Source organism: Nycticebus coucang, chromosome 13 (genome assembly GCF_027406575.1).
Source record: "Nycticebus coucang isolate mNycCou1 chromosome 13, mNycCou1.pri, whole genome shotgun sequence".
NCBI lineage: Eukaryota > Metazoa > Chordata > Mammalia > Primates > Lorisidae > Nycticebus > Nycticebus coucang.
The window spans coordinates 41,197,916-41,212,897 of record NC_069792.1 but is presented as its reverse complement, the minus strand read 5'-3'; the positions used below and the strand labels follow the sequence as shown (position 1 = coordinate 41,212,897).

Below are 14,982 nucleotides of genomic sequence, written 5' to 3'. Positions count from 1 at the left end.
ATAGCCTGTTGATCCTATGCTACCAACCTGTACAGCATGCTGCTGAACTCAGAATGTAGGCAATTTAACACAATGGTAAGTATTTTCATATATAACAAAAATATATCACAGAAAAGGTACAATTAAAAAATAGGGTATTAATCGTCTTATGGTACTAATACGGAATCCCTCATTGACCAAAACATCGTTATAAAGTATGTCACTGTAATGGGCCTGGCCCTAGGACTAAGCCCGTAACATAAACAAAATCAGTGTTTCTTTATCAGGGAAGAAGGCTGAGGATGTCTCCTGGGATGGCAACAAGACTGTCTGCCATAATCCAGTTGTAAGAGGTCAGGGAAGGCAAATAGGAGAAGAACCTTCTAGGTATAGGAAAAAAGCAAAAGAACATGATGCTTTCAGGGAGGAGATGAATACTTGATATGTATTATTTTATTTAATTCTCAAAATCCTAGGAATAAATATAATACTATATTAGTCCATATTCTCACATCAAGGAGAGCCTTGATGGGTGGCACCTGTGGCTCAGTGAGTAGGGCACCGGCCCCATATACCGAGGGTGGCAGGTTCAAGCCGGACCCTGGCCAAACTGCAACAAGGAGAGCCTTGAAAGGCATGTTAAAGCACTTGAATTTAAGGGTTACCAGAAATCGTTCATAGAGATGCAGAGGTGAGGGCCAGTAATCCCAATGGATTACTAATCCTTAGTGGCTCACGCCTGTAATTCCAGCACTTTGGGAGACCGAGGCAGGCAGATTGCTTGAGGCCAGAAGTTGGAGACCAGTCTGGGCAACATAGATCCCATCTCTACAAAAACTATTACATTAGACTAGGCACGATGAAGCATCCCTATAATCCTAGCACTTTGGAAGGCCAAGATAGAAGGATTGCTTGAGGTCAGCCTGAGAGAGAGTAAGATCTCCTCTCTACAAAAATAGAAAAATTAGCTGGGCATAATGATGAATGCCAGTAGTTCCAGCTACTCAGGAAGCTGAGGTTGGAGGCTCACCCAAGCCCAGGAGTTTGAGGTTATAGTGAACTGCGATCATGCCACTGTACCCCAGCACGGGTGACAGAGCAAGACTCTGTCTCTCAAAAAGTAAAAAGAAAGAAAAAAAAATAAAAGAAATGCAGAAGTGCTGGGAGCTACTGGAAGTAGAGAGAAGAGTACAGTCTGCCAAACAACATAAAACTCCATAAATATAATGAGAAACAAAACAGACTGGGAAAAGTTACTTGCAAAGCATAGAACTGTTAATTTACAGAAAATTAGTACCCAGGATATATAAAAAAATCCCATAAACCAATTTTTAAACATACAGATAACTCTAAAAAAAAAAAAAAATCAGACAAGGTGGCACCCATAGCTCAGTGGGTAGGGCACTGGCCACATACACCCAGGCTGGCAGGTTCAAACCCAGCCCGGGCCAGCTAAAACAACAATGGCAACCGCAACAACAACAAAAAAATAGCAGGGCGTTGTGGCAGGCGCCTGTAGTCCCAACTACTTGGGAGGCTGAGGCAAGAGAATCACTTAACCTCAAAGGTTGGAGGTTGCTGTGAACTGTGACGCCATGGCACTCTACCCAGGGCAACAGCTTGAGACTCTGTCTCAAAAAAAAAAAAAAAAAATCTGACAAAAGCTATGAGGCTGTAGTTTATAGAAAAGAAAACCCAAATGACCAAAAACATATGAAAAAATGCTTGTAGGAAAAAACAAAAATAAGCATATGTAAAATTACCTTTCAATGTCATGGCAAATACACACTAAAATAAGAGTAAATATCGTTTGGTGTCCATCTACCTTCCTGGCCACGAGTCCGGGATGGAATAGTCAGGAGCATGCCAGCTTCTGGAGTTGGAATTGATCAGACTAAAGGCTGCCATTGCTGTTGTCATAGCAGCAAACTGTACATCAAAGGTGTTTAGAAAGATTGCAATGGCCCAAATGGCCTGAAAGGGGAAGAAGCAGGAGGCAGAATAACATAGATTTCAACACTCCATCATCCTCATATGATACTCGACTTTTGCCAGGTCCTATGCTTTAATGATTTGTCTCATTCTGTTGTCCCAAGATTCTACTATGGAAGAAGAAGGAACCAACTCAGAGAGAGGGTCCCACGCTGCCCAACATTACATTCTGTTATAATATGAAAGCCCAGTTACAAAGGGAGAATTATCAGGATTTGGAGATAATTCTGATAATTGTTTGGGGACAGGCTGGGTCTTCAAAGCTAAGCAGGAATCAACAAAAAAAGGAGCAGATATAATACATGAGCCAATGAGAAAGTAAGGCCTATGCACATTGAGAAAATATTTCCTATTTGACAAACTGCGTGATTTATTTGTGACGGCCATTACAAAGTGGAAGATGGTCATTCATTTGGTTTTCTTTTAATGGGACCTTGCTATTTGTATTTGTGTCCTGTGTGGTTAACACAAGAAGATAAGGAGAACATAATCTCACCAGTGGACCAAGTTTTCTAAGTTCCTGGGTGACAGATCATACATACACAAGTATGACACCCCGTGAAAGTTGACTTTTGTTTGTAGTCTCTGACACACATATATGTAAAACACACAAGAACAAATGTGTAAATACACACACACTGAGGATATTCACATGTTTTCTACATAGTTATACCTTCTGGTTAATGATTCCTTCCAGTTAACATACTCCTTGTCAATCATCCTTTTTCCCTTGGAGACTTTTGAGAACAGCATACTTATTGTTCCTTAAAAGTGGAGCTAGTAGGATTTGAGAAAAGAGCTGTTAAGTTCGTATTGTAACTCACTGAAAGGTTTAATGGGATGTTAATTTCAGGACATAATTTATGTTAGATTATCACTGGGGTATGAATAGCATCATAATTTTCAATTAGTTCCACCTCTCAATGCTCCACATCATTATTCTTGAATAGTTGTTTTAAAGAATAAGAAAAATGTATTATTTCACATAACAAGAAGTTGCTCCCTAGCTAGTTCATTCTAGTTAATTCGGTGACCATTCAGTATCTTTCAGTTGCTGGTTCCTTCTTTCCATTTTACCATCTCTCATTTAACAGGACAGTTGCAACAGTAAGGGACAGGCGTTCTTTCACAGGTAAGAATGTCTGGATGAGAGTGTCTTAGGAAAGAAGAGCGGCTTGTCTGCAAACAGGTATCTTCATCAAAGAACAAAATTGTCTCTCAAGTCCCCTAGCAGACTTCCCACCAGGTCTCAATGGCCAGCTCAAGTAATTTTAAAACATCCCTTTACATTCAGAATTTCTAACATTTAAATAGTTATTTTCAAAGTTTATTCTTAATGTAAAAGTTAAATTTTTAAACAGAAAAGGAAAACACTAGTGTCTCCCATTGACAAAGTCACTGTGGTTAACTCCTTATTTTAGATCCTGGCAGAAATCATAAGTAATTAAGGCAATTTTCACCAAAATTATCTCGGGAAAGTTCATGTACTTCAAGTGTTTAAGAATCAACTTTCATTCAGATCAGTTCCCTATTTTCTGACAATTTAATACATTTTTCCACAGATTTGGAACTTTAACCTTGACGAGAAGTATAAATACTATGATTACCTCAATGTCAATATTATGTTTAAAAATAATCTTGCCTGAGGTAAAAGAATCTTACATAGAAAAGTCATGCATCTGTGACTAGGATCATTTACATTTTGCTTGCATTAACTCTGTTTTGACATGCTTACTATCCAGCCAGGGAAAGCCCGAGGATGTGGCTTTTACAGACAACTTCCTACCAGTTCCAACCTCATTTTATACTGCAAACATCAGGAGACGAGGTTCTCCAAATGAGATTTACATGTGTAAGTGCAGACCATAGATTCTGACAGCTTATAAGAAAATAATATCTTACCTGCTCCTGAATCCACTTGTATCTACAAAATATAAAACTTTCTAAGTTAATCATGATTATATTACTAAAGAATGGCTATTTTTTTTTTTTTTTTAAATTTTGAGACACAGTGTCACTCTGTTGCCCTGGGTAGAGTGCCGTGGATCACCGCTCACAGAAACCTCAAACTCTTGGGCTCAAAAGATCTTCTTTCCTCAGCCTCCCAAGTAGCTGGGACTATAGGCGTCTGCCACAAAGCCAGGCTATGTTTAGAAATAGGGTCTCACACTTGCTCAGTCTGGTCTCAAACTCCTCAACTCAAGCAATCCACCCACCTTGGCCTCCCAGAGTGCTAGGATTACGGCGTGAGCCATGGCACCCGGCCTAGAATTTTTAAAAAATTACTATTAATAAAATTCTATGCTGGGTGGCGCCTGTGGCTCAGTCGGTAAGGCGCCGGCCCCATATACCGAGGGTGGCGGGTTCAAACCCAGCCCCTGCTGAACTGCAACCAAAAAATTGCCGGGCGTTGTGGCGGGCGCCTGTAGTCTCAGCTACTCGGGAGGCTGAGGCAAGAGAATCGCTTAAGCCCAGGAGTTGGAGGTTGCTGGGAGCTGTGTGCTGCCACGGCATTCTACCAAGGGCTACATAGACTGTGCCTCAAAAAAAAAAAAAAAAAAAAAAAAAAATGCTTCTAGCAAAGTTACACTCAGCTGTTCAACCCAAACCCGAAGGCCAGACCTCCGGTCTGGACCTAGTGTCTACCCGCACTGCGCATGGACGGGCGGGACTGAGTCCCGGAAGGGGCGGGTCTAGCCCCGGAGGTCCAACAGCTACCCGCGGACAGCGGCCTTCTTTTCCGCGCGGCAGCCGAGGGAGGACAATTCGGGAATAACTGCTAGCTATGCGGGTGGGCGGGAAGAACCGTTAGCTATGCGGGTGGGAAAGCGGCTGAGCCTGCCAGTCGGTAGCTGGGCTCTTGGAGGTGAGAGCCATCGCGGTCTTAGTTCCTCCTCTCCTACGTGCCGGGCTCTCCTTCGTGGGTACCGAGCGCGGCGCCGCCTTGCTCCGGCCCAGCCGAGCTGCGGCGCCGCAGATTTGGCCCAGGAGGCGACGCTCCCCGCGCGGTCAGGGGCCACGAGCCCTCCGGCCACCTGAGCGGGCGCTTTTGTGAGCAACCACCTGGAAGTCTTAGCGCAGCCTACTCCGTAAGTGCTGATTTTGACTCTGAGCCCAGAAGTTAGTATAAAGGGCCTTGCTTGACTCGGGAACCCAAGGTGCCTGGAAGGAACGGCCAGGTAACTTAGTGCTCCGCCCGGCCTTTGCCGGGTCCCTTTTGTACCCCTGCAAATCTGAGCGTGCGGCATTGGCTTGTTCAGGTTTCCTTTAAATGGGCGGCTTATTTATCATTTATCAGGGAGCAGTTTATACGCGGGGGAGGTGATTATCTCCTAGGTAATAAGACGACCCATCCCTAACATTACTTTGTGGTTTTGAAATTTTCTTTTTTTGTGTGTAGAGACAGTCTCACTGTACCGCCCTCGGGTAGAGTGCCGTGGCATCACAGGGCTCACAGCAACCTCTAACTCTTGGGCTTATGCGATTCTCTTCCCTCAGCCTCCCGAACAGCTGGGATTACAGGGAAATTTTATTTTCTTACTTTTTTTTTTTTTTAATGTTGGGGATTGATTGAGGGTACAATAAGCCAGGTTACACTGATTGCAATTGTTAGGTAAAGTCCCTATTGCAATCGTGGGAAATACTTTCTAAAGGAAGTTTACTGTGGGTCTATGCTGGTCTCTAGCCATAAGTGGAGCCAGTGGCGTTTTCCTGTAAATTTCCTTGTAAATAAGTTCTGAGAAAAGACATTGAAATTGGAGAACAGCCCGTGCAGGTCTGGAAGGCCCTTAGGCTGTAAATGCCTACCGTCATGCCTGTGCTTGAATTCACAGGGAGATGGGTGTTTCCGGACGTGTTATCAGTGAACTGCGGGGAGACTGGAAAACATGCTGCCAATTCAAAAACGTTTAAAAATGGTAAGGCATCTGTGAGACGTGGTATATTCCTGGGTTTTTTTTTTTTTCTTCCCGATTTGAAATACATTGTTTCATTTGAAGTAATTTTAAGAGTTAGCTGTCAACAGGATGAATGTAATGGTTCTATAATCCGTGGATTCCTTAATTTTAAGCCCTATGTGGTTTGAATTGTTGCTAAGTGCTGGGATTTCTAGAAATTTACAATCTAAGTGTTTGATAAAAATACGGGTAGTGCATGAAAGTCTGAAACATAAATACAAAAGAACTCAATGACCCATTTAAAAGCGGTAATATTGCCAATACTGTGTTACCTCCCACCCCCATTCCCCTGCCCCCCATCTAGTAGTACCTATCTCTAGTTTTGTGTCCATCGGTTTCTTGATCCTGTGGCTGGGAGGTGAGATGGATAGTTTATTATGTATCTTTAAACATAGGCATTATAAGAATGAGTATGCATGTAGTTGTCTGTAGTTCCTGTGAATCATAATACTAAACTGAAATTTTCCAAATTAGAATTATTCACAAGCAGTAATTTTATTCCTCATACTCAAGTGAAATATTTCAGCATTTCAAGACATGAAAATGCTGATAGCTTAGCAGGGTCCAAACTTGTATGTCTTCATAAATCATATCAATAATTGTCTAGCTCAATGATTTATACTCCTGAGGTGCTGTGTGACATTTTGTGTGGCCCTGGCCATCTCCTTTGCCCTGTTTGTGTACATTCAGTTAACTTAAACTTAATTCTATAGGAATGTGTCTGCTAATACTGACAGTGTAAGGCATCCCTGCTCTAAAACTACTAGATTTGCCATTGTACTGTTTTCAGATGAAAATCTTCACACTAGTTTCTGTACATCTAGCATTTAACCTGACTTAGTGCATTCTAGTCAAGCTCTAAGACAAAAGCAATGGTTGTCTACTCGTTAGGACCATTGTGTCTTAAAATCAATACTGTGATGATGAAGGATATAAAATGTTTCCATCATTTATGTAATTTTTAGGTACTAACCAATTAAAAGATTTGAAAATAAGTCATTAACAGATGTTTTTAAATTTTGAGTTTGTCAGTTAATACTATCAGAAGTAATTGTCAGAAATTGTGTTCTTTTATTCCGTTAGAAATGTATTGAGCAACAGATACTGGTACTTTTATTAAAAAGTGGGTTGGAGTCCCAAAAGGTAAGTTGGGTTCCTTACCGGAATGACATTTTTTTGTTGTTGTTGAGACAGGGTCCCACCCTATGCCCCTGAGCAGAGTGCAGTGGGCGTGATAGCTCACCACAACCTCAGACTCAGGCTGCAGGCACCCCGCTGCCTCAGCCTCCAGAAGCTGCTGGGATTACAGGCAGTCAAGGCAGTGCCCGGCTGGGTTTTTCCATTTTTTTTCATGAGTCGGAGTCTCACTGTCGCTCAGGCAAGTCTCTTAACTCCTGAGCTCAAGCGACTGATTCTCCCTCCTCAGCCTCCCACAGTGCTGGGATTACAGGCATGAGCCACCGCGCCTGCCAGGTATGAAATTTTTATTAGACTATTCCTTCATATAACATGCCAAAAAAATGTAATTACAAATGGGAATTGACAGTGAAAATTTAATTTTTAGGTCTGACAAATCCTGTGAGTTTTGAAGGTGTGTGAAGGTCATTGTGACAGATGTTTTCCAAAAGCTTAACAGAAAATGGCAATGAAAAAGTAGAACCACCACTGCATATATTGAGGTACAAAAAGTGTTAAATGACATCTTTTTGGGGATCGTGGTGCTCTTGTTACTAACAAGCAATACACAAAATGTTTTTTTTTTTTTTTTTTTGTAGAGACAGAGTCTCACTTTATGGCCCTCGGTAGAGTGCCATGGCATCACACAGCTCACAGCAACCTCCAACTCCTGGGCTTAAGCGATTCTCTTGCCTCAGCCTCCCAAGTAGCTGAGACTACAGGCGCTGCCACAACGCCCGGCTATTTTTTTGGTTGCAGTTTGGCCGGGGCTGGGTTTGAACCCGCCACCCTCGGTATATGGGGCCGGCGCCTTACCGACTGAGCCATAGGCGCCACCCAATACACAAAATGTTTGATGTGTTATTGACATTGATAATGGCTGGCACAATGATGACTTAAATTTTTGCCGTTTACCCAGCTGAGGGTATCTTTGAAGAAATAATTTTAAGACTGAGATGTCAGTAATCTATATTGGTTTATGTTAATGGTATGTAGTACAATTTTTTTACTAAGAGGCTAAATGTTCTTTCTCCTTAGCACATAGGTAGCTGCACATGGATGTCCTTTAGCTGCAGTTTTTTGAAATACTCCTTTGTTGCCTCAGGTAAGTAATTGTAACTAGGAAAGCGACCACATCTGTTGACAGTTAAAAGTGTCTGATAAATCCAAGGGATTGGGTCCGATAGCTGTTGCAGTTGCCTTTGCATGTCAGGATATGGTTTCCTTTTCTCAGCATTGAATTTTTTTTTTTTTTTTTTTTTTTTGAGACAGTCTCACAAAGTGTCTCCCTGGGTAGAGTGCCCTGGCACCACAGCTCACAGCAACCTCAAATTCTTGGGCTTCAGCAATTCAATTCTCTTGCCTAAGCCTCCCAAATAGCTGGGACTACAGACGCCCACCACACCGCCCAGCTATTTTTTGGTTGTAGTTGTTGTTTGGCAAATATGGGCTGGATTTGAACCTACCAGTCTTGGTGTATGTGGCTGGCGCCCTAAGTGCTGAGCTACAGGCACCGAACCTCAGCAAAAAGCCACTGTTTGAGGTTATGTGGTTAACTTTATCTTTGATTATGAAATGATTTTCACTGTTCTGATTTTTTAGAGGTGTGCCATGCAACATTATGGAAGAAAGGACGAAGACTGCAAGAAAACAGATGAACAGAAGCAAATGATGAAAATGAATATTTTACTTGGTTTTACTAACTTCATTATAAATGATATAGAAAATAAATGAGTAATTATTTTAATTGCTGGGCACTAAAGTCTCTTTTCTTTTAAAATAGCTTTATTCTTTTTTTTTTTTTTTTTTTTTTCAGACAGAGCCTCAAGCTGTCACCCTGGATAGAGTGCCATGGCATCACACAGCTCACAGCAACCTCCAACTCTTGGGCTCAAGAGAGTCCCCTGCCTCGGCCTCCCAAGGAGCTGGGACTACAGGCGCCCGCCACAACGCCCGGATATTTTTTGGTTGCAGCTGTCATTGTTGTTTGGCGGGCCAGGGCTGGATTCGAAGCCACCAGCTCAGGTGTACGTGGCTGGCGCCTTAGCTGCTTGAGCCACAGGCGCCGAGCCAAAATAGCTGTATTCTTAATAGTCACTACTAATCAGACCTGTTTTTAGCAGACTTTAACAATGTAATTGGCTCATTTGTGGGTGGTGATCTCAATGAGATAAAGCATGGTGAGATATTTCCTGTACTCCCTCCCCACTTTCCCTTTGTAGCTTTTGGTAATTTCTGGAGAGGCCCTAATCGCTGCATGTGTCATATCTGGCTTCCCCTTTGTAATTCTCTATTGTACCTGAAAAACCAGTAGGAATCTTGAATGCTTTAATGCAATCAAATTGTCCCTTATGTGAAAACTATCACCTTTCTGTGATTATAGATTTTATTTAAGATTTAAATTTTAAGGGCCCAGGCACTGTGGGTCACCCCTGTTGTATTCCTAGCATTTTGGGAGGCTGAGGCGGGTGGCCTGAGCTCTCAGGTTTGAGACCAGTCTGACCCAGAGTGAGACATTTCTGGCCACATGCACCAAGGCTGGCAGGTTTGAACCCAGCCAGGGCCCGCTAACCAACAATGGTAACTGCATAAAAAAAAACAATTGGGTGTTGTGGTAGTCGCTTATAGTCCAAGCTATGTGGGAGGCTGAGGCAGGAGAATTGCTTAAGCCCAAGAGTTTGAAGTTGCTGTGACAGCACAGCGCACTACTGAGGGCGACATAGTGAGATTGTCTCAAAAAAAAAAAAAAAAGGTGGCATAGTGGGTGCCTGTAGTTCCAGCTACTTGGGAGGCTGAGGCAAGAGGATCATTTGAACCTAAAAGCTTGAGTTTGCTGTGAATTATGAGGCCATAGCAGTCTACCAAGTGCAACAGTGAGCCTATCTTAATTAAAAATTTTTTTTTTATTTTATTCAGTTTGACTTCATCTTTGAATACAGTAATCCTAATCTTAGTACAAGTAATAATTGTGTTATGTTAGGAGAAACTGGGCCGGCAGGTCTGTCTAGGATTAAAAGAATGGAATTTGAAAACTAGATTTCTAGCTAGGTGAAGATAAATACAGGGAAGTGTTCTGCCTTCATCCCATAGAGAACCATAAAAGAGTTGTACACGAGAAGCACAAGATAAGCATCTTGCTAACTGGTAACATAAAATTGTAGTATGTAAACGTTAAAAACTGGCTTTTCCTTCTAACATTGTCCCTGGCACTAGTAGGTGTTCAATGATAGTGATCTAGATCCCAGAGAGTTGGTGAGTGGTCCTGCTGTTTGGTTAAGAAACTGAAGTGCCAATTTTGAAAGATATGATGCATGATAGCATCTTGGTTAATAAAGTGGCAGTTCGGTGATATTTTGCTTTTCTGTGAATGGATGTGATCTTTCAATAAGGCTTTGAAGAATGAGAACTAAAGATTTAAGAATTTTTTACAAGATACGTTTTCTCATGATGTTTCTGCCTTTTCAGAGCAGAAAAACTTTCCTTCGAAAATGAGGACTGGGGGTGGTGCCTGTGGCTCAGTGAGTGGGGCACCGGCGCCATATACCGAGCTGGCGGGTTTGAACCCAACCCTGGCCAAACTGCAATGACAACAACAAATTAGCCAGGTCTGGTGGGCTCCTGTAGTCCCAGCTACTCAGGAGGCTGAGGCAAGAGAATCACCTAAGCCCAGGAGTTGGAGGTTGCTGTGAGCTGTGACACTATGGCACTCTACTGAAGGCAATATAGTGAGACTGTCTCTAAAAATACAAAACTGAAGACTGGGCTTCCAAATTGATTTCTTTGCCTTATGGAACCTTTCTTGTAACTAGTCAGGGCTAAGTAGCCAATTTATAAATTATAGTCTCCTTGATAACGTAAATTTTCATTTAACCTGACAGGTGCATAATATATGTGGAATTCCCAAGGCTTTTCCAGATTCTGTATTTAGGGCTTGTGAAACTATGTCATAGACATGTCCAAAAAAGCATGAAAAGGCCTTAAATTTGAAGTTTAAGGTTATGTAACTTTTTTTAAAGTTTTGGTCTACCGCCAGGAGTCATACAAAAGGTTTTATATATTATTTACTCATTAGTTTTGAGAAGTTCACAAGTGTAAGGGAAAAAAATAGTTTAACATTATCTATATATAAAGCATTATTGCCATCTTGTGACAAATATAGTGGACTACATAAAAGTTATTTTTCACCTTGTTCAGCTTATTTATATTTTTTTCTATTCACCATTGATATTCTGAACTAACCAGAATTTGTTTCTTAAGTAGTATTCTCCTTGACAACTTTATCACTTACAAATTGTCCACACTGTTCTAAGTTTTAAAATTCTGCTGTTGGCTAGAGAGGTTTGGATTAGTATTTATCCCATTAGGAATTAATTTTGAGGAGGCCATACTTAAATTTTTAAAAAATCACTCTCAAATACACTTTCTCCCCTGCTTAGGTAGGAATGAAGAAAAACAGATTTCCTCAAGTCACTTATTCATCACTAGGGAAGATACCTGTCCCTGGTCCATACGTGGCAATAAACTGTTCAAGCTGTCATTGGCACTGAGTCAGGTAGATATCCCTTTGCTCTAAATACTCTTCATTATACAATTCAAATGGAAATACTGCATTTGGAGCAACACAAAATACAGCGGCTCCTAAAGAAGGAAACAGAATGTAAGTGAGGAATACTTAAAATGCCGAATGTGACGGCGGTGCCTGTGGCTCAAGGAGTAGGGTGCCGGTCCCATATGCCGGAGGTGGTGGGTTCAAACCCAGCCCCGGCCAAAAAAAAAAAAAAAAGCCAAATGTGAAATCACTCTATCAAACAAAATAATGAAAACATAAAAATTAAGTTCTGACTCATTCAATAGAGTATGTCGATAATCATCTAAATCTGACACTTGTTCTTTTAAACTAAGGAAGCGGCTTTAGTTTGGTACCAACGGAAGAAGTATTTTGATGTCTACATTTTAAAGCTTGGAAATTGTAAAAAGCATTAGTTTTGAAGCTGAATAGTAATGTTTAGAGGTGAAAATAGTAGAAAAAGAAAGTATTGGAATATGGGTAAAAAGAATAAATGAATGATCAAGGATAAACACATTGCAGTACATTTCTCAGTTGTTAGAACCATTCATGGCAAGGTAAATATCTAAATCTATGGACTAGAATAGCCCCTGAAACTGGCATATCTCAAATGATTTTGAACAAGGGTAGTAAGATCATTTTATGGGGAGAAAAAAACAGGAGTTGGAACCTGTTCGTGGAAAAAACATGAAGTTGGACCCTTAGCTTACATCATACGCAAAAATTATCTCAAAATGGAGCATAGACCTAAATGCAAGAGTTCTAAGACTTTAAAATGTAAACATTAAAAGACTAAGTCTTAGAAGTAAACACAGGAAGAAAGTTGAATCATTTTGGATTTGACAGTGATTTCTTGAATATCACACCAAAAACAGGCACAAAACGAAAAATAAATTGGACCACATCAAAATTAAAAACTGCATCAAAAGGTACAATCACTGGTGAAAAGGCAACCCAGGAAATAGAAAGTTGCAAATCATATCTCTGATGAAAGACTCTGCAAGTCAGTAAGAGTACAACCTGATTTTTAAAATGGAGGTCATGCAAGGGGATTAGAGTGGAGGGGGCGGGAAATAGGTGAGGATTAAAACATACATTTCTCAAAGAGGATAAACAGATGACCAATAGGCATATGAAAAAGATGTTCTGGGCGGCGCCTGTGGCTCAAGGAGTAGGGTGCTGGTCCCATATGCCAGAGGTGGCTAGTTCAAACCTAGCCCCGGCCAAAAACCACAAAAACAAAAAAAAAAAAAAAAAACTACTGAAAAAGATGTCCTACATCACTAATTAAGGAAATAATCAAAAATCACAATGCTGGTCACTTAATTTTGGTCAAGGGTATAATACAACAAGAGGACATTTCAATTCTAAACATTTATACACCTAACTTAAATGCTCAGATTTATGAAAGAGACCTTTTATGAAAGAATTGAAATTATACCTTGTATCTTTTAAGACCACAAGGTAATAAAGGTGGAACTCCAACAAAAATTTTAAGCCCCATACAGAGGCATGGAAGTTAAGCAGCCTTATGGTGAATGACAATTGGGTCAAGGAAGAGATAAAGGAGGAAATTGTTAACATAACACCAATGAAGCTACAAGTTACCAAAACCTGTGGGACACTGCAAAAGCAGTCTTAAGAGGGAAATTTATCATATTAGATGTCTATATCCAAAAAACAGAAAGAGAACACATCAATAACTTAATGAATCATCTTAAGGAAATGGAAAAGGATGAACAATCTAATCCCAAACCTAGTAGAAGAACAGAAATAACCAAAATTAAATTAGAAATAAATAAAATTGAAAACAAAAGAATCATTCAGAAAATTAATGAAACAAAAAGTTGGTTCTTTGAAAAAATAAACTTTTGGCCAGATTAACTAGAAACTAAAAAGAAAAATCTCTAATAACTTCAATCAGAAATGAAAAGGAGGAAATAACAGATATCACAGAGATATAAGATATTGTCTCTGACTATAAGAAACTATGCCAGAAATTTCACAATGTGGGCTGGGCACCCATAGCTCAGTGATTAGGGCACTGGCCACATGCTGCAGGGCTGGTGGGTTCAAACCTGGCTGGGACCTGCTAAAAAAAAAAAAAATACCCAGGCATTGTGGCGGGTGCCTGTAGTCACAGCTACTAGAGAGGCTGAGACAAGAGAATCACTTGATCCCAAGAGTTTGAGGTTGCTGTAAGCTATGATGACACAGCACTCTACTGAAGGTGACAAAGTAAGACTCTGTCTCGAAAGAAAGAAGAGAGAGAGAGGGAGGGAGGGAGGAATTGTTGAAGGGGGGGAGGGAGGGAGGAAGGAAAAGAGGAAAGGGAGGGAGAGAGGAAGGAAGGAAGAGAGGACAGGGAGGAAGAGAGGGAGGGAGGAAGGAAAGAAGAGAGTGGGGGGGAGGAAAGAAGGGAGAGAGGGGGAGAAAAGCACTGAGATCAAAGAAACAGTAAAAAAATCTTCCAACAAAAAGCCCTGGGCCAGATGGCTTCACACCAGAATTCCATCGAATCTTTAAAAAAAAGCTCACACCTATAATGCAGAGACTATTCTAAAACATTTAGAACAGTGGTTCTTTTTTTTTATTTTTTGTAGAGACAGAGTTTCACTTTATCGCCCTTGGTAGAGTGCTGTGGCATGGCATCACACAGCTCACAGCAACCTCCAACTCCTGGGCCTAGGCGATTCTCCTGCCTCAGCCTCCCAAGTAGCTGGGACTACAGGCGCCCGCCACAGTGCCCCGCTATTTTTTTGTTGCAGTTTGGCCGGGCCGGGTTTGAACCCGCCACCCTCGGTATATGGGGCTGGCGCCCTGCTCACTGAGCCACAGGCGCCACCCAGAACAGTGGTTCTTAACCTTGCTAAAGCTGTGGCCCTTTAATATAATTCCTGTGGGTCCCACAGGTTGAGAACCGCTGATTTAGAAGGAAGGTCCTTCCCCAAAACATTGTATGAAGCAAACATCACCCTGATACCAAAACCAGGAAAGGATCCAATTAAAAAGGAGCACTACAGACCAATTTCATGAATTTATATAGATTGAAAAATACTCAATAAAATCCTAGTCAATAGATTACAGCTACACATTAAAAAATTATACGTCATGATCATGTAGGCTTCATCCCAGGGAAGGAAGGGTAATTTAACATATGCAAATCTATAAATGTAACTCACCATATCAATAGAAGCAAAAACAAAGACCATACGATCCTCTCAATAGATACAGAAAAAGCATTTGATAAAATTCAGTATACTTTTCTAACAAGAACTCTTAAGAATATAGGCATAGTGCGTACATTTCTTA

The 14,982-nt window shown here is 41.0% G+C and overlaps 1 protein-coding gene and 1 non-coding gene across 3 annotated transcripts in view; one reads left to right on the top strand and one right to left on the bottom strand.

Moving 5' to 3' along the window:
- The window catches only part of LOC128563701 (uncharacterized), a 42,865-nt gene extending 38,375 nt beyond the window's left edge, over nt 1–4,490 (bottom strand). For both annotated transcript variants that reach the window (XM_053559131.1, XM_053559130.1), the window contains exon 1: nt 3,874–4,490. In XM_053559131.1, the coding sequence (XP_053415106.1) occupies nt 3,874–3,927 (54 nt within the window). In that variant the 5' untranslated portion in view covers nt 3,928–4,490. The remainder of the gene's footprint in view (nt 1–3,873) is intronic.
- Nucleotides 4,491–7,982: 3,492 nt separating this feature from the next.
- On the top strand, nt 7,983–8,067 carry LOC128564163 (small nucleolar RNA SNORD87). The gene has a single exon (XR_008374031.1). It is a non-coding gene; the product is annotated as a small nucleolar RNA SNORD87 (small nucleolar RNA).
- The last annotated feature ends 6,915 nt before the right edge of the window (nt 8,068–14,982 follow it).